The sequence below is a fragment of the Thalassophryne amazonica genome, chromosome 16 (genome assembly GCF_902500255.1).
Source record: "Thalassophryne amazonica chromosome 16, fThaAma1.1, whole genome shotgun sequence".
Classification (NCBI taxonomy): Eukaryota; Metazoa; Chordata; class Actinopteri; order Batrachoidiformes; family Batrachoididae; genus Thalassophryne; species Thalassophryne amazonica.
In genome coordinates this window covers 80,816,075-80,842,776 of record NC_047118.1, presented here as the reverse complement: position 1 = coordinate 80,842,776, position 26,702 = coordinate 80,816,075, and the positions used below count along the sequence as shown (strand labels likewise).

General features: G+C 41.6%; 1 protein-coding gene across 1 annotated transcript; it reads right to left on the bottom strand.

Moving 5' to 3' along the window:
- Nucleotides 1–1,474: 1,474 nt before the first annotated feature.
- ubald2 (UBA-like domain containing 2) lies at nt 1,475–25,049 on the bottom strand. The gene is made up of 3 exons (XM_034190532.1): nt 24,825–25,049; nt 4,155–4,211; nt 1,475–2,793 (listed from the first exon to the last, which is right to left on the bottom strand). Exons 1-3 carry the CDS (start codon nt 24,942–24,944, stop codon nt 2,443–2,445), a joined length of 528 nt encoding a protein of 175 aa, XP_034046423.1. The 5' UTR covers nt 24,945–25,049; the 3' UTR covers nt 1,475–2,442.
- Nucleotides 25,050–26,702: the final 1,653 nt, after the last annotated feature.

Below are 26,702 nucleotides of genomic sequence, written 5' to 3'. Positions count from 1 at the left end.
GCAACTAACATTTAAACAGTTTCCCTGGGTTGGTTGAGTTTAACAACTGGCAGAAGCCGATTAGCACATGTGCACAACATAGTATGTGCTGTTACTTAGGAGGACTTTTAAATTCCGAAAATAAGCAAAATGGCCAAATAAACATGCACCAGACAACATACTGAATATTATTTGAAGCAATTTGCACAAATTGTGTAATTTTATTAATAGCTTGTTTAGTGTGTTGATTCCTGGGAAAGTCCTATCTAAATTATAATATGATTAATAAATGCTTGATTTTCCTGTATATAATTTGCACCAGGTATTAAGTTACAGGATCTCCCAAACCAGTAAAAAAAAAATAAAGAAACAAAAGCTGTGACATAAGGTCCCTTGACACTTGCACACATTTAACCCTCGCATTGCAATGCAATTCATTGCATCAAATCCAATCCGTTTTTGTTCCGCTGGACGCTGCGTATATAAAAGAATTATCTTGTAGTGGATTAATCATTTTCTCTCAGAGTTTGGCTGATGAAAACACCTCTAACCGCTTCTGGAATCAGAGGAAATTTCCTACATCTACAGTTTTTTTTCTCTCTCTCGTGCGCTTTATGTTGTGGAGAACGCATTTGGAACAGCCTAAAACGTAATTATTTGTAATATTTATATTGTAATGGCTTGGTAAAACAGTTGCATTTTAATTCCTTCTTATGAGTTTCTGTAAAATTATGTTTATGATAGATTTATGATCTCGTTATAATCATTCAGATGAGCTGCGCGGTGATGCGGTGCGCTGACCCAGTGATGTGTGGACACTCAGTATTTTTGAATTGTTTGTGCAATGTTCACATGAAGTTCATATAAGTGCGGATCAAATTTCTGCAAGTGTCAAGGCACATTTATACTCCTGAAAATACGATAATCATGAGTGATGACAAGGTTCGTGTGCCACTTTAATGCTCGTGTCAGGGGGCCTTAAGTGTTTGAGATTCAGAATGAAACAATCCCCTGACAATGTGGCAGCTGGAAGCAACCAATGAACATTGAAGTACCAGATTACTGCAGTTTTGCTCAACCAAACTCGTCAACTAGAGGCTGTGGAGTAGCCAACAAAATTCTTAACATGCCATCAAACATATTTTGTCTTCTGTTCCAGTTGAGTGTTTATTGGGCTGCTGTGTGATGGTGTCAGGCAGCCGGTCACCCCCCCAAAGATCTGTGTTAAACTTTATTTACCCATTTTAAAGAGAATGTGAGTCAGCAGTAACAGTAAAAACTGGATCACAATAATCAGAAAAATTAAAGGTTTTCACCATTTGCTTGTATAATGTGGTTTATGTCGGCTGCACATCCTGAAACAGTACGTAGGAGACTTTCCATCCTAATTAACACAGTCTGCTTCATTGTACTTAGCATTTTTATGGCTTTAAATAAACCTTAGAGGGGGACAAATCACTGGGAGTTTTCAACCTGGGCATTAATTTTAGGTTTGGGGTTCAACTTTTCACTTGAGACATAAACGATTTCAATCAGTCGCGTACTGCATTAGAACACTAAAATCCCTCTCACATTGAAGGCACGTGTGGGTCACAGCAGCGGTAACCATTCATGTGCTATACGCACCGGCACTCACTGCCACTACCAGCGACTGCCGCCTTCAGTGGCGTTATGTTAGCGTGTTAAACCAGTTAGTTGTCTGCTGCTTCCTGGCCAGTTTCCCCTCCAATTTTTATCTTGATATAGACTTTGTAAACAACCTGGTGCTTTCCAGCCTCTCATTCATTAAAAAAAACATTTCTTTACACATGCATGTGTGTACCACAGGAGGAATCTTCTCCATACTACGCCACACTTCTGCTGTGGCAAGAAGCAGCTTACTTTGACGGTTTTAGCCTCGTAACATTACACTGAATAGCTGTTCAGGCAGTGACCGTGTTAGCATTTCAGATACTGAACCAAATAAAATAATTTTCCCTCAGTGAGACGTTGAACCCTGAAACTAAAGCCCTGGTTGAAAAATACCAGAGTTCCCCTTTAACTTTGTGGCAACAGTCTTACTGCATTTTCCATTCCACACTGTAGTAGGTTGCATAAACATTTTGAGTTTTACTGCTTATTACCAACATACTGCCAGAATGTTTCTGAACGCAACAGGACAGAACACGGTTCCAGTATGGAGTCGTCATAAACTACACTTGTTTGCACTGATGGTGAAAGACGTCTTTTGGGCTCAGACAGTCCAGTGTCTTTAAGCTTCTGTTTCCACCTCTTCTGTGTTGTGGGTAATCAGTCCAGGCCTTCAGTTCTTCCTTGGCTTTGATGACTTTTGTCAGAGATGAAGAGGAAAAAAAAAAAAGTTTGTGCGTGTTTCCCCTCCATTGTTAGACCCACTTTCTCATTCTACTCGCCTCCATCTCATAAGCCCAGGTCTGGTGTCTTGTCCATCCCAGTACACAGTTCTCATCTCTGGCCATGAAGTGCTGATAAGACTGTAGGCTGCTGGGAGTTGCTGGGCTGAGACGCGGGAGGCCAAATGGGAGTCTGTTGTGTGTGGTGGTAGTGGTGGTGAATGTGGTGTCCTGCCGGCAATGACGGTGGCAGCCATACTGGCTGATGGCTGGGCGGAGAGGTGGCCCAGAGGGAGCCAAAACCTGATGTGGAGGAAGGAACAGGTGGGGAGCAAGCCATGGAAACCTGGGCTGGGCCACTCCCGCCAATGCTGCCACACTCAGATGTCCGCAGCTTGGAGAACATGGTGATGGTGTCAGGGAAGTTCGGTGGTGTGGCAGGAGTGTTTCTGGGAGTGCACATCTGGCAGAGGAAGAATACAGAAAGGAGCTGAGCAAATTTACACACACACACACACACACACACACACACACACACACACACACACACACACACACACACACACACACACACACACACACACACACACACACACACACACACACACACACACACACACACCACAACACTCTTTACAAGATACAATAAGTTCAGATACGATCAATGGATATTTGCGGATTAACTGGATCAAATGCCATTAAGCTACAGAGAGCCACCAACAGCAGTAACGCACAAAATTGGATGACATGAAAATCTCACTTGACAGAAATATTGCAGATGCATCAAGTTCAACTGGGAACTTATTGGCCGCTAATGTCCGGTTGTATCTCCAAAGGAGCCTCCATTCAGACTACGGCCTGCAGCTATCTATTATTTTAGTAATCAAGTATTTTATCGATTATTCTGGTGATTAATCAAGTAATCAGATAAAAAGTACATTTGCGTTTTTAAACAACATCAATAGTGCAGGGCTGCCACTAAGCAATGGCACAATGTCCCTTCACCATCACGCAGATTGTCAAGTTTAGTGTATCCCTGTTTTCCTGGGTAATTATTATTATTTTATTTTTCACGTGTTTACAAGTTTTGGATATTTCCCGGTGTCAGAAGCTCAGCACTCCCCTGACACCAGACTGTAAGCGCAGGTGGTCGGTGTAATCTTCAGTCAGGCTGCACGTGAACATGAGCACAGCCTGTGGAAAACTGGGCTCTGGGAGGGGTGCGACAAGTTACACAAACTGCCTCCAAATGACCAAATGAAGTACTTTCATTTATTTTTGGATATGCCCTCCATTCTCAAAATAGTACATGAAGCGCTCTCTCCCTCCGTCCCTCTGTCTCTTTAGAATGCTGAAACACTGGTAATTTTTTTGGGAGGGGGGGTGGACATACAACAGACTCTGAACTTTAAGATCTGACGTTACAAGCCCTGATGAGAAAGCAGTGCCTCCCGCTGTACGTCTGCAAAGGCGAGTGGCATTTACTTTTCATGTACCGTTTTGAGAACAGATCTCATTTCTGAAAATAAATAAAAATACTTCATTTAGTCATATTTGGAGTCATTTTCACTTTAAATGTGCAGTAAGTCTATTTCAGATCAGTGTGGACCCTCTTTCTCTTAAAAGGTTTTATTTTACTCTTTTGTGTCACGTTTGAAAAAGTGGTAGCTTTTGGTGCTACAGATTAGCTCTTACACGGGCCGTGCGCATAGTCTTCTGTTTTTTTTGTTTTGGCACAGAATTTGCCTTGAACATTTTTTGTAATCGAATTATTCAAGTTACTCGACTAATCGTTTCAGCCCTAGTTCAGATAGACACACTTACCATCTGGTGATGATGGCTTGGAACATTGGCATCCTGGAAAAATAAGCTTAAGGCCGTCTGTGAAGACAGAAAGTGAACAGAGATGTACTGTAATTCCATACACACGACACCCAGGAGATAGCAAGCAGAGATCAGCCCCATCTCCCACAATCAGCCTACGGGGAAACTAGGGGGACTAATGATGAGGTATCTGCACTAAAACTAAACACTTCCTGCATCCTTTCACAGCTAAACAATGTCATACAGTGCATCTGGAAAATATTCACAGCGCTTCACTTTTTCCATATTTTATGTTATAGCCTTATTCCAAAATGGATGAAATTCATGTTTTCCTCCTCAAAATTCTACACACAATACCCCATAATGACAATGTGAAAGACGTTTTCTGAGATTGTTGCACATTTATTAAAAACAAACAAAAAAAACTACGAAATAGCATGAACACAGGTATTCTCGCTCTTTGCTCAATACTTTATTGATGCACCTTTGGCAGCAATTCCAGCCTCAAGTCTTCTTGAATATGATGCTACAAGCTTGGTGCACCTATCTTTGAGCAGTTTTGTCCATTTCTCTTTGCAGCACCTCTCAAGCTCCATCAGGTTGGATGGGGAGCGTCAGTGCACAGACATTTTCAGATCTCTCCAGAGATGTTCAATCAGATTCAGGTCTGAGCTCTGGCTGGACCACTCAAGGACATTCACAGAGTTGTTCTGAAGCCACTCCTTTGATATCTTGGTGTGTGCTTAGGGTCACTGTCCTGCTGAAAGATGAACAGTCGCCCCAGCCTGAGGTCAAGAGCAGGTTTTCATCCAAGACTAAAGCCCTTCTCCTCCGATTGCTCAGTTTCGACGGGCGGCCAGCTCTAGGAAGAGTCCTCGTGGATCTGAACTTCTTCTATTTACTGATGATGGAGGCCACTGTACTCACTGGTACCTTCAACATAGCAGAAATGTTTCTGTATTCCTCCCCAGATTTGTGCCTCGAGACAATCCTGTCTCAGAGGTCTACAGACAATTCCTTTGACTTCATATTGGGTTTGTGCTCTGACATGCACTGTCAACTGTGGGACCTTATATGTAGACAGGTGTGTGTCTTTCCAAATCATGTCCAGTCAACTGAATTTACACCACATGGACTCCAAATAAGCTGTAGAAACATCTCAAAGATGATCAGTGGAAACAGGAGGCACCTGAGCTCAATTTTGATCTGTGAATACTGTATGTTGTCCTGAAGAAAGAACCCATGCAAACATGGGGAGAACATGCAAACTCCACAGCTGGGAATCAAACCTATGACCTTCTTACTGTGAGGCAACAGTGCTAACCACTAATCCACAGTGCTGCCCCCACAAATATAATTGGTTTTAAAACATTAAATCCACAGATGAAGTGAATCCAGCAATAAAAACAATGAAACATTAAAGTCAAGTCTGAGATCATGTGCTGGTGTTGCGCTGTGCTGCATCTACAACACCACGGAACAGTAATGGGTCCTGGATGGCAACCACCCAGGTGGACAACCGGTCCACTCCCACATCTCTAAATAATCTATCTGCTGCAGCCGGATGAAACGTGGGCGTCCCCTTGGCCTTCTCCAAATGATGGGGTCCTGAACACTCAGGCGGCTGCATGGTGGATCACGCACAGAGAAACGGGCCACATATTCTAAATATTGTGGCTAAAGGTTCTTCACATTGCAAGTGATACTCCTCATCCTCATCTGTCTTAGTAACCGCTTGTTTGATACAAAGTCATTCCAACAGTACACAAGGATGGAAGACACCTATAGTACCAAATGGCATCCAGTCATTGGTACTAGGTAGGGATGTGAATCTTACAACAACTCACGATTCCATTCGATTCAGATTCTTTGGGTGACGATTCGATTCAGAATCGATTTTAAAACCAGTCTAAAAACCAGTGTGCTACCACTGTCCAGTCCCTAAAAATATGATTTTTCTACAACTCCTGAACCAAGGTTAGCCTCTTGGCTGTTTGGTAACTCTGTCTGGTCCCTTCCAGGTCATGCAGAGTCTCGTCCATGTTCCACCTCCTTACTGATTTCTGAATTGGTTGAGATGTAGGCAAAACACTGAAAACAACAGCCAGAGCAACAACTTTTTGAGCTACAAAACAAGTTTTTCTGGTCTCACCAGAAAGCCTACGGCTGACGTCACCCAGGGTTTGTCTAGTCTAGTATGTACACACACACAGTGAATGAAACACATCCATGACTAAACACAGCTTCTTTGTACGCGGTGATCCACAGTGCACCAAGATTACACACTGTGTAAATAGTTTAGTTAAGTAGGACACGCCCCAAACAGACATGTGTCATAACATGTCAAACCGCGGGTTATAGAGCATCAAGATAGGGTAACTACATCTGAATGCCTATTTTAGATTCTGGCTAACTTTAAACATGCTGAATGTGCAAATATTATAAACCCAACAGTTATACAGTAGTGTTCAGAATAATAGTAGTGCTATGTGACTAAAAAGTTTAATCCAGGTTTTGAGTATATTTCTTATTGTTACATGGGAAACAAGGTACCAGTAGATTCAGTAGATTCTCACAAATCCAACAAGACCAAGCATTCATGATATGCACACTCTTAAGGCTATGAAATTGGGCTATTAGTAAAAAAAAAAAAAAAAAAAAAAGTAGAAAAGGGAGTGTTCACAATAATAGTAGCATCTGCTGTTGACGCTACAAACTCAAAACTATTATGTTCAAACTGCTTTTTTAGCAATCCTGTGAATCACTAAACTAGTATTTAGTTGTATAACATTCTTCACATTCTGCCTCTAGTGGTGGTTGGCTCTCACTGCGGTATTGTATCACTTCCTGTTCCGGAGCACAGCGGTGTTTTTCTGTATCTGTTAGCTGTTTAATTTGCGCAGTTAGATTGATCTAGTTAACTAGATAACAATTTGTTTCACAGTGTAATCTTCGCGTGCCTTAACTAAAGCACTCCCTCTGCTGAATCACCTTTAAATTATTTACACATTATTCACTTTGTGTGTTTTTAGGAATCCACTAGCTTAGTGCAGCTACTAGCTCTTAGCCGATTTAGCATGGCGGCTTCTCCTGTCTCTCCCGCACTTTTCTGCTCTGGGTGTGAAATGTTTAGTTATTCCTCGGCCTCCTTTAGCAGTAATGGTACTTGTAGTAAGTGTAGCTTATCCGTAGCTTTGGAGGCCAGGCTGGGCGAATTGGAGACTCGGCTCCGCACCTTGGCTACAGCTAGCCAGGCCCCTGTAGTCGGTGTGGACCAAGGTAGCTTAGCTGCCGTTAGTTCCCCTCTGGCAGATCCCGAGCAGCCGGGAAAGCAGGCCGACTGGGTGACTGTGAGGAGGAAGCGTAGTCCTAAACAGAAGCCCTGTGTACACCGCCAACCCGTTCACATCTCTAACCGTTTTTCCCCACTCGGCGACACACCCGCCGAGGAACAAACTCTGGTTATTGGCGACTCTGTTTTGAGAAATGTGAAGTTAGCGACACCAGCAACCATAGTCAATTGTCTTCCGGGGGTCAGAGCAGGCGACATTGAAAGAAATTTGAAACTGCTGGCTAAGGCTAAGCGTAAATTTGGTAAGATTGTAATTCACGTCGGCAGTAATGACACCCGGTTATGCCAATTGGAGGTCACTAAAATTAACATTGAATCGGCGTGTAACTTTGCAAACACAATGTCGGACTCTGTAGTTTTCTCTGGGCCCCTCCCCAATCGGACCGGGAGTGACATGTTTAGCCGCATGTCCTCCATAAATTGCCGGCTGTCTGAGTGGTGTCCAAAAAATGAGGTGGGCTTCATAGATAATTGGCAAAGCTTCTGGGGAAAACCTGGTCTTGTTAGGAGAGACAGCATCCATCCCACTTTGGATGGAGCAGCTCTCATTTCTAGAAATCTGGCCAATTTTCTTAAATCCTCCAAACCGTGACTATCCAGGGTTGGGACCAGGAAGCAGAGTTGTAGTCTTACACACCTCTGTGCAGCTTCTCTCCCCCTGCCATCCCCTCATTACCCCATCCCCGTAGAGACGGTGCCTGCTCCCTCTCAAGGTGGCCAGTGACATTATGATGGCCGCTGATAGTGGTAAATGTTCTGTGCTGGTTTTATTGGATCTGTCATCTGCATTCGATACCGTTGACCATGGCATTTTGATTAATAGATTGCGGGATACGGTTGGCATGTCAGGTCCTGTATTAGAGTGGTTTAGCTCTTACTTGGTTGGTAGAACTTTTAGTGTTTCTGTGAACAATGTGATGTCTGAATCTGCTGATCTTTTGTGGGGTGTCCCGCAGGGCTCAGTCCTGGGTCCGATTTTGTTCCTGCTGTATATCCTTCCTCTTGGTAAGCTGATCCAGCAGTTCTGCGATGTGTCCTACCATTTGTATGCCGATGACTTGCAGCTGTACTGTTCTTTTAAGACAACTGAAGCACAGAAAATTTGTTCTCTCATTAGTCGTCTCACTAAAATTACAGAATGGCTTACTGAAAACAGCCTGCAGTTGAATTCTAATAAGACTGAGACATTGATTGTAGCTCCAGATAGTGCTATGTCTGTCATTAAGAATCACCTTGGTAATCTGAGCAGCTCTGTTAAAGGCAGCCTGCGTAACCTGGGTGTCATTTTGGATGGAGGGATGTCTTTGGAACATCACACCAGGCAGCTCGTTAAGAACTGTTTTTTCCAAATTCGAAACATTTCCAAATTACGCAAAATGGTGGCTTTTAATGAGCTAGAAATGATTGTGCATGCATTTGTTTCTTCATGACTTGATTATTGTAACAGTCTCTTTACATGCCTCAGTAAGAAAGAGCTGGCCCGCCTGCAGGTAGTGCAAAATTCTGCTGCATGACTTCTTACCCGCGCCCACAGGAGAATGCATATTACTCCTGTCCTCAAGTCTTGACATTGGCTCCCTGTTTTTTACAGGATAAATGACAAAATCCTCGTGCTGACCTTTAGAGCTCTACATGGGCAGGCACCGGAATACATTAAGGACCTGATCCAGCCTTATGTTTCCAGCAGGAGTTTAAGGTCATCCAATCAGAACCTGCTGATGGTTCCCCGAACTTGTTTTAAAACTCGAGGGGACAGATCTTTTAAAGCTGTGGCACCTCGCCTCTGGAATGAGCTTCCCTGTTCTCTTCGCTCACTGGATTCTGTGGATGTTTTTAGACAGCAACTAAAGACATTTTTTTTAAACTGGCATTTTAGTGTCAATTTATTTTATTGTTCTATATTTGTATGTGTTGTTTTTATTGTCTATTTATATTGTGTGAAGCACTTTGTGACCTTGGTCTGTGAAAAGTGCTATATAAATAAAGCTTACTTATTTAAGCATAAAAATTAAAAAAGAAAAAATAATATAGCACCTTCAACTGCACCACAGACTAAAACAGTTAAATTTGGTCTATTAAACATTAGGTCTCTCTCTTTTAAGTCCCTGTTAGTAAATGATATAATAATTGATCAACATATTGATTTATTCTGCCTTACAGAAACCTGGTTACAGCAGGATGAATATGTTAGTTTAAATGAGTCAACACCCCCGAGTCACACTAACTGCCAGAACGCTCGTAGCACGGGCCGAGGCGGAGGATTAGCAGCAATCTTCCACTCCAGCTTATTAATTAATCAAAAACCCAGACAGAGCTTTAATTCATTTGAAAGCTTGTCTCTTAGTCTTGTCCATCCAAATTGGAAGTCCCAAAAACCAGTTTTATTTGTTGTTATCTATCATCCACCTAGTCGTTACTGTGAGTTTCTCTGTGAATTTTCGGACCTTTTGTCTGACTTAGTGCTTAGCTCAGATAAGATAATTATAGTGGGCAATTTTAACATCCACATAGATGCTGAGAATGACAGCCTCAACACTGCATTTAATCTACTGTTAGACTCGATTGGCTTTGCTCAAAATGTAAATGAGTCCACCCACCACTTTAATCATATCTTAGATCTTGTTCTGACTTATGGTATGGAAACTGAAGACTTAACAGTATTCCCTGAAAAACCCCTTCTGTCTGATCATTTCTTAATAACATTTACATTTACTCTGATGGACTACCCTGCAGTGGGGAATAAGTTTTCATTACAGTAGAAGTCTTTCAGAAAGCGCTGTAACTAGGTTTAAGGATATGATTCCTTCTTTATGTTCTCCAATGCCATATACCAACACAGGGCAGAGTAGCTACCTAAACTCTGTGAGTGAGATAGATTATCTCGTCAATAGTTTTATATCCTCATTGAGAACAACTTTGGATGCTGTAGCTCCTCTGAAAAAGAGAGCCTTAAATCAGAAGTGCCTGACTCTGTGGTATAACTCACAAACTCGCAGCTTAAAGCAGATAACCCGTAAGTTGGAGAGGAAATGGCGTCTCACTAATTTAGAAGATCTTCACTTAGCCTGGAAAAAGAGTCTGTTGCTCTAGAAAAAAAGCCCTCCGTAAAGCTAGGACATCTTACTACTCATCACTAATTGAAGAAAATAAGAACAACCCCAGGTTTCTTTTCAGCACTGTAGCCAGGCTGACAAAGAGTCAGAGCTCTATTGAGCCGAGTATTCCTTTAACTTTAACTAGTAATGACTTCATGACTTTCTTTGCTAATAAAATTCTAACTATTAGAAAAAAAAATTACTCATAACCATCCCAAAGACATATCGTTCTCTTTGGCTGCTTTCAGTGATGCCGGTATTTGGTTAGACGCTTTCTCTCCGATTGTTCTGTCTGAGTTATTTTCATTAGTTACTTCCTCCAAACCATCGACATGTCTATTAGACCCCATTCCTACCAGGCTGCTCAAGGAAGCCCTACCATTAATTAATGCTTTGATCTTAAATATGATCAATCTGTCTTTATTAGTTGGCTATGTACCACAGGCTTTTAAGGTGGCAGTAATTAAACCATTACTTAAAAAGCCATCACTTGACCCAGCTAATTATAGGCCAATCTCCAACCTTCCTTTTCTCTCAAAAATTCTTGAAAGGGTAATTGTAAAACAGCTAACTGATCATCTGCAGAGGAATGGTCTATTTGAAGAGTTTCAGTCAGGGTTTAGAATTCATCATAGTGCAGAAACAGCATTAGTGAAGGTTATAAATGATCTTCTTATGGCCTCGGACAGTGGACTCATCTCTGTGCTTGAAGCCAGAGGACACACACCAATTAGCTAAACTGTAGAAATGTCTTACAGACATAAAGACATGGATGACCTCTAATTTCCTGCTTTTAAACTCAGATAACACTGAAGTTATTGTACTTGGCCCCACAAATCTTAGAAACATGGTGTCTAACCAGATCCTTACTCTGGATGGCATTACCCTGACCTCTAGTAATACTGTGAGAAATCTTGGAGTCATTTTTGATCAGGATATGTCATTCAATGTGAATATTAAACAAATATGTAGGACTGCTTTTTTGCATTTGCGCAATATCTCTAAAATTAGAAAGGTCTTGTCTCAGAGTGATGCTGAAAAACTAATTCATGCATTTATTTCCTCTAGGCTGGACTATTGTAATTCATTATTATCAGGTTGTCCTAAAGGTTCCCTGAAAAGCCTTCAGTTAATTCAAAATGCTGCAGCTAGAGTACTGACAGGGACTAGAAGGAGAGAGCATATCTCACCCATATTAGCCTCTCTTCATTGGCTTCCTGTTAATTCTAGAATAGAATTTAAAATTCTTCTTCTTACTTATAAGGTTTTGAATAATCAGGTCCCATCTTATCTTAGGGACCTCATAGTACCATATCACCCCAATAGAGCGCTTCGTTCTCAGACTGCAGGCTTGCTTGTAGTTCCTAGGGTTTGTAGAGTAGAATGGGAGGCAGAGCCTTCAGCTTTCAGGCTCCTCTCCTCTGGAACCAGCTCCCAATTCAGATCAGGGAGACAGACACCCTCTCTACTTTTAAGATTAGGCTTAAAACTTTCCTTTTTGCTAAAGCTTACAGTTAGGGCTGGATCAGGTGACCCTGAACATCCCTTAGTTATGCTGCTATAGACTTAGACTGCTGGGGGGTTCCCATGATGCACTGAGTGTTTCTTTCTCTTTTTGCTCTGTATGCACCACTCTGCATTCAATCATTAGTGATTGATCTCTGCTCCCCTCCACAGCATGTCTTTTTCCTGATTCTCTCCCTCAGCCCCAACCAGTCCCAGCAGAAGACTGCCCCTCCCTGAGCCTGGTTCTGCTGGAGGTTTCTTCCTGTTAAAAGGGAGTTTTTCCTTCCCACTGTCACCAAGTGCTTGCTCACAGGGGGTCGTTTTGACCGTTGGGGTTTTTCCGTAACTATTGTATGGCTTTGCCTTACAATATAAAGCGCCTTGGGGCAACTGTTTGTTGTGATATGGCGCTATATAAATAAAATTGATTTGATTTGTATAACCACAGTTTTTCATGATTTCTTCACATCTGTGAGGCATTAATTTTGTTGGATTGGAACAAAGATTTTGCTCCTTTACTAGTGTGCTTGGGGTCATTGTCTTGTTGAAACACCCATTTCAAGGGCATGTCCTCTTCAGCATAAGGCAACATGACCTCTTCAAGTATTTTGACATATCCAAACTGATCCATGATACCTGGTATGAGATGAAGGCAAAAGACAAGAGCAACTGATACTCCATTATATCAAACCAAAAAAAGAAAGAGGTCCTCGCATTAACTCAGACACACAAACATGACAACAGTGTTTAGCTGGTGTAGAAGTACTGTGGGCTCATGTTTAGCAAGGAGTAACATGTAGGAGTCACCAAAGACAAAAAACTGTAAAAGACAAAGTGCAGCCTCAGTTTGTTGTGAGATGAAAGGCCTCGCACTCAGTGTCTCTTGGGCGCTGCTCTTACAGCAACCAGCAGCAGGTGTTTGTTGTTGTACAGTAGTGTTCAGAATAATAGTAGTGCTATGTGACTAAAAAGATTAATCCAGGTTTTGAGTATATTTCTTATTGTTACATGGGAAACAAGGTACCAGTAGATTCTCACAAATCCAACAAGACCAAGCATTCATGATATGCACACTCTTAAGGCTATGAAATTGGGCTATTAGTAAAAAAAGTAGAAAAGGGGGTGTTCACAACAATAGTAGCATCTGCTGTTGACGCTACAAACTCAAAACTATTATGTTCAAACTGCTTTTTTAGCAATCCTGTGAATCACTAAACTAGTTTCTTCACATCTGCGAGGCATTAATTTTGTTGGTTTGGAACCAAGATTTTGCTTGTTTACTAGTGTGCTTGGGGTCATTGTTTTGTTGAAACACCCATTTCAAGGGCATGTCCTCTTCAGCATAAGGCAACATGACCTCTTCAAGTATTTTGACATATCCAAACTGATCCATGATACCTGGTGCGCGATATATAGGCCCAACACCATAGTAGGAGAAACATGCCCATATCATGATGCTTGCACCACCATGCTTCACTGTCTTCACTGTGAACTGTGGCTTGAATTCAGAGTTTGGGGGTCATCTCACAAACTGTCTGCGGCCCTTGGACGCAAAAAGAACAATTTTACTCTCATCAGTCCACAAAATATTCCCCCATTTCTCTTTAGGCCAGTTGATGTGTTCTTTGGCATATTGTAACCGCTTCTGCACATCTTTTATTTAACAGAGGGACTTTGCGGGGGATTCTTGCAAATAAATTAGCTTCACACAGGCGTCTTCTAACTGTCACAGCACTTACAGGTAACTCCAGACTGTCTTTGATCATCCTGGAGCTGATCAATGCCATTGCCATTCTGGTTATTCTTCTATCCATTTTGATGGTTGTTTTCCATTTTCTTCCATGTGTCTTTTTTTTTTTGTCCATTTTAAAGCATTGGAGATCATTGTAGATGAACAGCCTATAATTTTTGCACCTGCGTATACGTTTTCTCCTCTCCAATCAACTTTTTAATCAAACTACGCTGTTCTTCTGAACAGTGTCTTGAACGTCCCATTTTCCTTAGGCTTTCAAAGAGAAAAGCATGTTCAACAGGTGCTGGCTTCATCCTTAAATAGGGGACACCTGATTCACACCTGTTTGTTCCACAAAACTGACCAACTCACTGACTGAATGCCACACTACTATTATTGTGAACACCCCCTTTTCTACTTTTTTTTTTTTTTTTACTAATAGCCCAATTTCATAGCCTTAAGAGTGTGCATATCATGAATGCTTGGTCTTGTTGGATTTGTGAGAATCTACTGGTACCTTGTTTCCCAAGTAACAATAAGAAATATACTCAAAACCTGGATTAATCTTTTTAGTCACATAGCACTACTATTATTCTGAACACTACTGTATCTTACAAAAAAAGAAAAGAAAAAAAAAAAGACAAGTGCGGAGAACATAGAGATAATACAAAGTTTTCATGTCTGCTTCCCTCCCTGTGAAACACGGTGAAGGCCAGAGTGAAATCACTTCATGACCTCCAAGAAAAATCAACAGGCCGATAAGTCATCCCGTCTGAACGGCTGCTTTCCTTCTGCCAGGAACATAAAAACCAAAACATTCCTCCAAAATGTGACTAAAGCATAATTTCATGATGGGAAACTAAGAATCACTCATCACTTTGGACAAACAACTCATTGTGTGAACTGATCTCAGGCCTCACAAAAAAAAAAAAAACCACAGCGTATGACTGAGGGCAAGCTGGTTTTACTGTGCGGCACAGCCTCACTGTGCCCGTCCCTGAAGGCCTCCTGTTGCCATTAACGAAGTGGCGGCCCCACCACCTCCGCCTCGCTGTTGACAACAGCTGCGGCAGCGCAGGAATGTCTGTCCGTACAAACGTGACACACATTTCAAAACATGAAAGTGCTTCACTGCCATTGTGGAAAAAGCCACAGAGTCCACGGTGTTCTTTGTCTCCACAGAGTGGATTTTCAAAACGAGCACTTTGTGCACGTCACTCACAAATGGCACAGTGTCAATTTGCACTTCCTACCACTGGAAACACAAACACTCTGCAGCAAGCTTCACATGCACCAACCTAAGTGTCCAGGAATAAAGCTCCTTTAGTTGTCAGGTTCGTTTGTCCGAGCAGGTCCAATGTTGTAATGGTGGTCCCGGTTTATGGTCTCTGTCTCTAACGGAGATGGACTGAGACCAGTGCTTAGTACTGAAACGCTCTCTCTCTGAATGCTCCAAGTGCAGGTATAGGGCAAATATTATCACAATGCACAAAATTTAAACTGGCTATTAGTCAAAAATAGACTTTTGTATTCACTTATCATTTTTACCAGAAAGATTATTGTCACTAAGTTACATTGTATTTTGTTTAGTAATTTTTCTTTCAGTTCAGAAAATCGTAGATACAGAACCAGACATGCTGCTGTGGGAAACTTTACGCTACCTGTTGCTGGAACTAATGCCATCAAGAACACTATCATATTTAGGGGTATGAAGGAATGGAATTTATTACCGGATTACATTAAACCCACTTCTAATGAATGTCTTTTCAAAAAACTTCTGAAACCGCATCTGTGGATATAACAGGCAATTTGGGTCAAACCTTTAAATATACAGACAATTTTTTATGCCCATGTGTGATGATGAATGTGATTTGATTTTTTATTTTCTTGATTTTTTGATTTTTATTTCCATTTTTTTCTTATATATTTTTTGAATGTACTTTTGATTTATTGTTTGTAAATTTGGGTGGACCCCAGGAAGAGTAGCTAATTGGGATCCAAATGAAGAAAATCTCACACACACACACACACACTTTCAACCGCTTATCCAAAATCGAGTCACGGGGGGCTGGAGCCTATCCCAGCAGTCATAGGGTGTGAGGTGGGTTTCACCGTGGACAGGATGCGAGTCTGTCCAGGGCCACATAAAGACAAACAAACACATTCACACTCACACCTATGGACAGTTTTTAAAGTTTCCAATCCACCTAATCTGCATGTCTTTGGCTGTGGGAGGAAGCTGGAGCACCTGGAGGGAACCCACACAAACACGGGGAGACCATGCAAACTCCACAGGTGGGAATTGATCCCATGACTATATTGCTGTGAGGCAACAGTGCTAACCACTCATCCACCATGCTGCCCTTAGTACTGAAACCTTAGCCTAAAAATACTGGTATGCTATAGGGACAGACTAGGCAACTTAGACCTGTTTAACACCCATTTGGCTAAGGCCAGCAGTACCTTTGGGAGAACATCTGGGAGAGAAAAGGGATCAGTCTCGGTACCAAGCCTGGATGATATACAGCACTAAACCACTTCCACACAACATGCCTACGCAGGCTGATGAGAAGAGGATGGCACGATCACATCCTTAACACAGGAGGACCTTGCACATACAAACATGGCCAGCATACACACCCTGCTGGAGAAGGTGCAAGCAACATGGGCAGGACACATTCAGTGCATGCATGGCCAACACATCCCCAAAATTGTGCTATATGTGGAATTATCAGAGGGTAAGTGGCATGTCAGACACCCAAAGATGAGCTATAAGGACAATCTTAAGGCAACACTAAAGAGCCAGTGGAAGGGTGGGCAGATGCTGCCTCTGACCGACCAGCCAAGGCACCAGGTCTGCCAAACATTGCTGCAAGACCTCAGCTGTCAGCAAGTGGGCAGCACGAGAAAGGCAAACCCCCCTGCCCCAAATGCATAGTCTGTGATTCAGTACAAGGATTGGACTGATAAGCCACTTCCAGACTCACAAAGGCAATCAAAAAGTCAAGGTCGTCATTGACTATGATGGATGAACATCATCATTCCTGTTAGTCTGGGTCTAAGGCCAGGAGACCAGAGAGGAGGCTTATGTCAAGAAAGGGTTCCCCCATACCTCAAACCTGTGATATATTTGGGTTTGGTTGAGAGGTGAAAAATATACACACACACACACACACACACACACACACACACACACACACACACACACACACACACACACACACAGGCCATCAGACTGTACAACTCCTCACTCAAGGGGAGGAGGAGTAACAGGAAGACAGAGGAGCAGTTGTAGCCAGTAATTCTCGTATTTATATTTGTATTTACTTTTTGCAAATTCGTACCTCTACTTCTGACACTCCGTGTGCTACTGTCCAATGTTGCTGGAACCTCATTTCCCCACGGGATTAATAAAGTTCTATTTAATCTAATATCTTTGAATCACATCAACCCAGGCACTATATTAAAGAGGACATTTTACAGAGAACATTCACTGAAAATGGCAGTGAGATGCCTGCAGTATTAAGCCAGCCAGGGCTGAAAACATGTGTTTGACAGCTGAGTGTTTCCTCTTTCCATCACTAAAATCACCTCACAATGCAGGGAAACCACGACGAAATCTTTAGCTTTTGGTGCCGCAACTTCACCACATAGTGTCGAGTGTTCACAAATAAGAAACCAGAAGTGTTTAGTTTTAACACACTAAAATATTAAAACTAAGAAAATAGAACCAACACCTAGTTTGCATTTTTTTTTTTGTTTTAGTTTGTCATGTTTAATGTCAACAGCAGCATTTCTGTGTCAAGTCTGCTTTTCTCAGGCAGAGTGCACAGTTCACAGGTGGTAAAAACTTTTTAGTTTTCTGTTTTCTCCTTGTTCAAAACAAAACAAAATGAGTTTCTGGATTATAGCACTTGCACATTTGACAAGAACTTTCAGGCTATTTCTACGAGAGCAGGCTCAGGCACAACTTTAGTCCAGGGCTTTCATTCATCGACATCTGTCTTGTTGGGAACCTTAAAACAGCTCGTAGCATGTTTTGTTTTGTAACTCTGATGCAAAATTTTAACTCCTGGTCTTGTCTCAGACTATGACTTAGGCCCACTTTTTTGTACAGCATAAAATAAATAAATAAAAATTAAAACACACACGCAAAAAGACCCTGGACTCCAGTTCAGTTCAAGCTTATAAATGTCATATTTCACTGTGTTAAGGGTCCAGTCTAAGAAATGAAGTTCTTCCATAAGTTTGTGCAACCACAGGTTTCTGTCAGACAAACAACCACTATGTGATGTTTGAACAACTCTGCAGTTTCTCAAAAATCATTTCTGGGAAGATAAGTGGTGGTTGTGGAGCCTCGTATTGCACTGGCAGCCTGATTTTTCAGGTATTACTTATCAGAACAGTTTTGCTTCAGGAACAAAGCACAGGCTGTGGTGTAGTGGTTAAGCCTGTAGGCTTGAGACCAGAGGATCCTCGGTTCAAACCCCTGTCTGGCCAGAAAGTCACTAAAGGCCCTTAGGAAAGGTCCTTAATCTCAGAGTTGGTCCGGGTGTGTAGTGAGCGCCTCGTATGGCAGCACGCGCACATCGGTGTATGAATGGGTGAATATGAGGCATTACTGTAAAGTGCATTGACCTTCTGATATAGATGGAAAAGCACTATATAAATGCAGTCCGTTTACCATTTGAAGCATTTATTTAGAATTATTATGCATGTTCCTGGTCCTCAGGGACGTCCAAACCTGCAGATTTTCCATCTCTCCCTTCTTTGCCAAAAGCGGATGAAGTCAGTCAGGTGTCTGTTAGATCTTGATTGGCCAAGTACACCTGACAGAATTAACTTTAATTAGCTTTAGGCAGAGCAGGAAGAGATGGAAAATATGCAGGTCAGGACGTCTCTGAGGACCAGATCCAAGAAAAACAGCAGCATCAACACAAATCCAAAGATCCAAACTAAATTATTACGTGTAGTGTGCACCCGTGTTTAACCATGGAACGTTTGATGAACAGCATGTCTGTATTTTTGCCGTTTTGCTTTGGAATTTATACCATTAAATAATGATAAATTTCTTGGGCATCGGATGAGTGTGCTTTACTCCCATGCTCCCATCTCAGGAGTATTATTGATGTCTGCCGTTTACGGAGTAATTTTCCTCATGGATGTGCAAACTGTGCAAACTGTGCACGTTGCACTGCCTCGGATTTCCGTAACAGTCTCATGCTTTGTTCCAGAGAAAGGAGGATACTGGAGTTTCACATCTGAACATTCCCACTTTTGTCTTCACAGCTGAATGAGTGTTGCACCATCAAATTAAACATTAATGTACTAAAATGAGTCAGGCCTATAACATCTCCTAGCATCTGATGTTAATAAACCACCTCCTGACTGGGAAACGTATTGATAAAAAAAAAACAATTACATTTAGACTGTTCAGTTGCAAAGACAGTACGCTGCCTTACAATGAGACATCTCACATTAGCAAACTGTTCAGAGGTCTTCTTCTGAGGTTAACCCTCTGGAAGCACAGACATGATGTCACCGTTCCCTCAGGTAAAGCCCAGCTGTTCCATAGAACTGATGACTAATTCAAAGCAGTATCCAGAAAGCGTTAAAGACAAGCTGGTGAATTTTCATTGGTTGGTGTCCAATTAAAAACATCTGAATGTTTTCATGTCCAAAGTGACTGCCAAGGAGTCAAACCCCAATCAGCTGATGAATGCAGCTCATGGTGCTGAGATGTTTCTACATCTTCATCAGCCTGTAGATAACTAGCTCTCTGTAACACAGCTACTAAGACTAGCGTTAGCATGTCCATAAGGAGGGCTTACATTTTCGGTTTCCCAGTAAAACCATAACGCTGTCTTCTGATTAAATCTCATTTATTCCATTTTAATATAAGTTTCAGCACATTACAGAGGTGCACAGGCATCAAAGGTCACTTCATGCAACTTTTGATGAGCGCCGGAAATTAGACTAACCAACTAAAGCCCTAGAAATAAAGTCAGTAGCTCTTCACCAAGCTAGCACCTGACCGTGGATCACCAATACCAAACATGACAAAACAATGTCAACATTCTTGAGCCTACTACATAAAAATATTGTCACTTGTTGTCCCGGCCGACATTATCCTGATGACCAACATGGCTTGCCTGTAGGACAAACACTGAACTGAAGCTGTGAACTGTTTATAGGGGGCATTCATGCTGCACTTCTAAAAATATCAAATCAAACTTTTTCTTTTGCATAATGCAATCATTTTGTTTTGGTATCTTATTTTAACACGAGTGTTGCCCGTGGGGATCCAAGGGCTCTAGATTGAGTAGTGTTTATTAAATAGGTAGCTAACATTTTTCAAGAGTGGTAATAAATTATGCAAAGTTTCTATAATGAGTTGGAATGGTGTGTGAGTCCAGAATGGTTTTAGAACCTTAGACCTCAACAGTTTTAAGAGGAAGAACCTCAACCCTTTTAATTACATAATTTTTAATGTTATTTTACTGTGTTAATGTATTTATAAATTGTTTAGACTCTTGATATCATATACACACCATTATTATATGGCTATGACGCTACATGCGCTCTGACCGTTATCATATCATACCAGACTTTTACCATGACAATCGGTCCGGATCGCTTATCACATTTGTTACAAACCAGAAAGCTAAAAACACAATTAGAAAAGCCAAGTTGGACATGTACATATTCCATCAATCTCTAAACAGCATCAGAAAAAACACACAGCTTGAAAGGTTACAAGCTAACGACCAGATCATCTGTTAAGAGGTAAAGAAAATGAACAGGTCTGACTATGAGCCCAAAACCATCAGCAGCTTTCATATTTGGGGATACAGTAAATTTGCATTATATATATATATAATAGCCATATAATAAACAAATTATTAACCTCGCTTGCTCGGTCTGTAGAAAAATATCAGACCTCTGTGGTTTTTGCATGGACCTCTCCTCTTTAATGCTTGGTCCGTACTGTTAGCACCTCGGTCTGATATTTTCACGTAGAGCCCTCACGCTCAGTTAATAATCCCTTATTATTACTTCTATTTTGTCATTTGATTTATAAATGGACCACAATGGAAATTTTCACTTTCTTGCATCATCCATGTATTTTAACATACTTATGTACTTAATTGAACTTACTAAATACATTAACAATCACACACTTTTAACAGATGATTTACGAATCGGTATCTAGGTACAAACGTGCGTGATGCAAGTGCATCGATTCATTCGGAGTGCATCGACTCAATTGGCGGGTTGAATCGTGTTGCATCGCTCACGGCCTGCTTGCATCGATTTTTTTCTGAGGCACATTGAATGCACCACGGACGGGTTGGAACACTGGAGTGGTTCTTGCTTTTGAGGGTGTCTATCAAGAAAATGATTATCTACATTGTTTGCAGACTGCAGCAGGTCTGCTTGAAGCAATAAAGCAGCACTTTGACACGCTTGTTCGCTGGCTCTCTGCTTCGCTGGTTTTCAGGAACAGCAAGTCCACTGCTGTGAGCACCAGCTAGTACATAAAATGAAGTTGTCCATCAGGTAAAGGAAATAATAATATCCTCTGTTTTGTGGGACTAAGTGCACAGCTCCAAAGAGCCACGCAGGTTTTGGTAGGATTAATAACTTCAGAGCGAATCGCTGTTTTAAATCAAATGACACCTCTTTCCAAACATTATAATACAAACAATAAACTAGTACTGAGCAAAACTGTCCCCCCCCCCCCCCCCAAATGAGACGTCCCGCGCTTTTTATGAATAACATCCTGACATGCAGCAAAGCCGGCTGAAGAGCTCAGCTCAGAGGCTATGGAGTTATGGGTCATTAATATCTGAAAGAAAATGTGTTTGACAAAAACTACCTTTTGTTTATTTCTATTTATGTCCAGAGATCAAGGATCCATCATGTACATCAAGGATCCAGTGACCATGTACAGATTTGATTGATTTTTATTTATGTCCAGAGATCAAGGATCCAGTGACCAATTTCATATTTATTTAAGACTCAATAAAATGTTGTTGACATAGAAAACCTGTACAGCCTACTTTTAGTACACAGAAAATTCACAAGAGGTATTGATAAGGGAATTGATAAAGAATCAGATCGATAAGCGGAATCGATAATGACATCAATAGATAAAATCTTATCAATACACATCATTAATCATATCGCACCAAATCGCACTGTGAGGAATTGAATCGCCAACAAACATATCAAATCGCATCGAATCGGAAACAGGGGTGAATCGTATCACCAGTATTGTCATGGATCGCTTATAGGTATTGTATCGCTGGTAGTGTATCGAGGTGCGTATCGAATCGTTGTCAGTGATGAGATTCACGTCTCTCTCTCTCTCATATATATATATATATATACACACACACACACACACACACACACACACACACACACACACACACACACACACACACACACACACACACACACACACACACACACACACTGATTAAAATAAGTATTTGAACACCCTGCAGTTTTGCAAGTTCTCCCACTTAGAAATCATGGAGGGATCTGAAATTTTCATCTTAGGTGCATGTTTTTAATAATTTACTTGTATGTTACTGCTGCAAATAAGTATTTCAAAACCTACCAACCAGCAAGAATTCTGGCTCACACAGACCTGTTAATTTTTCTTTAAGAAGCCCTCTTATTCTGAACTCTTTACCTGTATTAATTGCACCTGTTTCAACTTGTTACCTGTATAAAAGACACCTGTTCACACACTCAATCACACTCCAACCTGTCCACCATAGCCAAGACCAAAGAGCTGTCTAAGGACACCAGGGACAAAACTATAGAGCTGCACAAGGCTGGGATGGACTACAGGACAACAGGCAAGCAGCTTGGTAGAAGACAACAACTGTTATGATTATTTATTAGAAAGTGGAAGAAACACAAGATGACTGTCAATCTCCCTCGGTCTGGGATTCCATGCAAGATCTCACTTTGTGGGGTAAGGATGATTCTGAGAAACCTCAGAACTACATAGGAGGACCTGGTCAATGACCTGAAGAGAGCTGGGACCACAGTCACAAAGATTACATTAGTAACACATGATGCTGTCATGGTTTAAAATCCTGCAGGGCAGCAAGGTCCCCCTGCTCAAGCCAGCACATGTCCAGGCCCGTTTGAAGTTCACCAGTGACCATCTGGATGATCCAGAGGAGGCATGGGAGATGGTCATGTGGTCAGATGAGACCAGAATAGAGCTTTTTGGAATCAACTCCACTTACCATGTTTAGAGGATGAGAACAACCCCAAGAAAACCATCCCAACCATGAAGCATGGGGGTGGAAACATCATACTCTGGGGGTGCTCTTATGCAAGGGGACAGGACGACTGCACCGTATTGAAGGGAGGATGGATGGGGTCATGTATTGCGAGATTTTGGCAAACAACCTCCTTCCCTCAGTAAGAGCATTGAAGATGGGTCATGGCTGGGTCTTCCAGCATGACAATGACCCCAAACACACAGCCAGGGCAACTAAGGAAGGGCTCCGTAAGAAGCATTTCCAGATCCTGGAGTGGCCTGGCCAGTCTCCAGACCTGAACTCAATAGAAAAACTTTGGAGGGAGCTGAAACTCCAAACCTGAAAGTTCTAGAGAAGATCTGTATGGAGGAGTGAACCAAAATCCCTGCTGCAGTGTGTGAAAACCTGGTGAAAAACTACAGGAAACGTTTGACCTCTGTAATTGCAAACAAAGGCTACTGTACCAAATAATAACATTGATTTTCACAGGTGTTCAAATACTTATTTGCAGCAGTAACATACAAATAAATTATTTAAAAAAATCATACATTGTTATTTCCGGACTTTTTTAGTAGGGGTGCCGGGGGGGGGGGGGGGGGGGGGGAATCGATTCACGTCGCGATTCTTATTTATTACGATTCTAAATCGATCCAAAATGTCCAAGAATCGATTTTTAAAAAGCATTTTTTTTAAACATTTTCTTACTTACTCGCTGCGTGTACCGTTTGTCAGGCAACGGCTTCCATACTACAGCGTCCCCGCGAGGGGAGGGTCCGGCGTGCTTCAAACATTCGTGAGCTGCAGCTTAGCACGGCGGACGAAGAGCTAATTCAGCTAGCACCATCTTTGCTGAAGGCAAATGTTTGGGCGCATTTTGGATTTTATTATTTGCTGCGTAAGAAGGAGCTTGACATGACTTATGCAGTGTGCAAAATCTGCAAAATGAAAGTCAAGTACTTTGGAAACACTTCAAATCCACAAGCCCACATGCTACGCCATCACCCAAAGCTAAAAGAGGGGAACAGCGGTATCTGCCAACTACTGACCAGCGCTTCGCTAAACTGCCAGCCAACTCTGAACAAGCAAAGCAGATAAGTAAATTTACATCTAGAATCACTTGATTAACCTTGTAAAGCTGCATTTTCTTAAACATAAACATTTTTAAGTAATATAACTACTTCTCAGAGCTCTCTAAATCGAAAATCAATTCTGAATCAAATCGTCACTCCAAGAATCAGTATCGAATTGAATCGTGAGTTGTTGTACGATTCACATCCCTAATAGATAGATAGATAGATAATACAGACTGTAATGAAACTGATGTCAATGTGAGGACTGGTTTTTGTGGGCTGTTAATTTTAATATGTTTGATTTTCAATTTTGTAATAAAAATGTAGAATTACTTCCATAGTAATAATGGCCAAGGATGGGGAAGTGTGGGATGAGCTGCTTTGTCAACTATCACTAGGACCTGGAAAAGCAAACAGGAAATGAATGAATGAATGAATACACGTAACACCCCCCCCCCCCCCCCCAAAAACAAACCCCAAACATGGCAGTTAAATTATGCAACGTTTCCTTTATTCAACATAGTTTACACACACACAGATCATATATAGACAGACACACACACGTTAGAGCCGAAAGCTAAAATTAACGTGCGGTCGGAACACGAGCATGATTTCTTCCACTCACCTCGAACTGCCAGTGGGCCGCTTGAAGAAGCTGCTTCGCCTGATCGGCAGCGCAGCCAGCCGTCAGAACAAATTGGTTAATCATCACCTGATGCCTCAGTTCGTCCATGTTCACAGACATGACCGCGTCCCGCCTCCTTAAAAGCCGCACATACAAACAAAACAATAACAATAACAATAAAGCACCGTGCAACGCTAAAGCCTAAACACAAACATTCCTGACAAGACCTCACCAACAACAAAGAGCACGCCGGCAGCTGATTGGACAGCGCCGCAGACACAGAGCAGGACAGCAACGCTGATTGGCTACAAGCGCAAACGCTTTTAAAAAGCTTACATACGCTTGTTCTATTATATTGGGACACTTCGGGCGAGCGGAGTTATGCGCAGCTGAGGTCAAACATAACACCGCCCCACCTTCCGTGCAGCTGAGAAATTTGTACACACGCTCTCATTTGTGTTTTTTTTTTACGCTAACGAAACGTGTTTAGAGTCGATTGGCTGTTTACTTACAACACAGAAAAGTAAACAGTCAACAGAAACAACCAGACATATGGATATGCCTTTTAACTTAAATCAGCAACTTTGTTAGAACTGTCTAATTTGGCTTTGATATTACAATTTTCTAAATTGGTTAGGGGAGGTGATGGTCTAGTGGTTAAGGTGTTGGGCTTGAGACCAGAAGATCCTCGGTTCAAATCCCCGCCTGACTGGAAAATCACTAACGGTCCTTGGGCAAGGTCTTTAATCCCCTATTGCTCCCGGTGTGTAGTGAGCGCCTTGTATGGCAGCACCATGTGAGGCATAATTGTAAAGCGCTTTGAGCGTCTGATGCAGATGGAAAAGCGCTATATAAATACAGTCCATTCCAGTGTGCCGGAATCCACGTACCGGAAGTTGAAACATTTAGATTTCCAAACATTTTGTGTATTTCAATAGAATTAGTAATGTCAATTATTTCACATACAGTTGTAAACACATTCAACCCACAAGCAACATTATTACAGTTTTTCAACAACCATTCTCACAGTTAGGTCAATATGTTGTTCGGTATATTTGTATCTTTATCTATTATTTTGTTTTCTATTTGTTTTGTTGGTAAGTAATTGCTTTACATAAATGGTTATATTCTTAGTTTGATATACTTTTAGTCTGGTATTTGTTTGTCAAACTGGGTTGAACCGGTTTTACCACTTTGAACAGAGAGATTCAAGTTACAATATAAATCATATGTCCCGTTATCACACGGGTTATGGGCAGGGGGCGGGACCTCCCTTGAATGCCCACAGGGACCAATAAGGGAAGGATTTTGCGAAATAAGGTCCAGCTTTGTTACGTCCACGTTATGCTTTATAAAAACTGTTTTTGTCCTTTGTTTATGGTTCTGAACGGTGTCGTGTGTATCCTCCTACGTGGCACTGCGGCATGCTGCAAAAACAGGAAAGGAATGACAGCTCTTTAGTGTACATATTGTAATACCAAACAAACATTGAGAATGGACTGCATTTATTTAGCACTTTCATGCTCAAAGGACTTTACAGTGATGCCTCATATTCACACAAACACGCACCGATACCAAGGTACTGCCCTTCAAGGTTCTCCACTGCACCCTGGGAACAACGTTGGGGGTTAAGGACCTTGTCCAAAAACCCTAAGTGATTTTCCAGCTTGACAAGGATTTGAACCAAGGATCCTCTGGTCACAAGCCCTCCAATTTAATGTCTTAAAGTTTATACCCAGTTGCTCAAACACATTTCTTGAAAACTCTACCCATTTTCTCAAAAACCTTAAACACAAATCCCAAAATTCAAAGTACATTCACAAAACCCCAGTCTTTTCTATCAAAATCAAAGTGTCACCTCAAAATGAGTTATCCTGT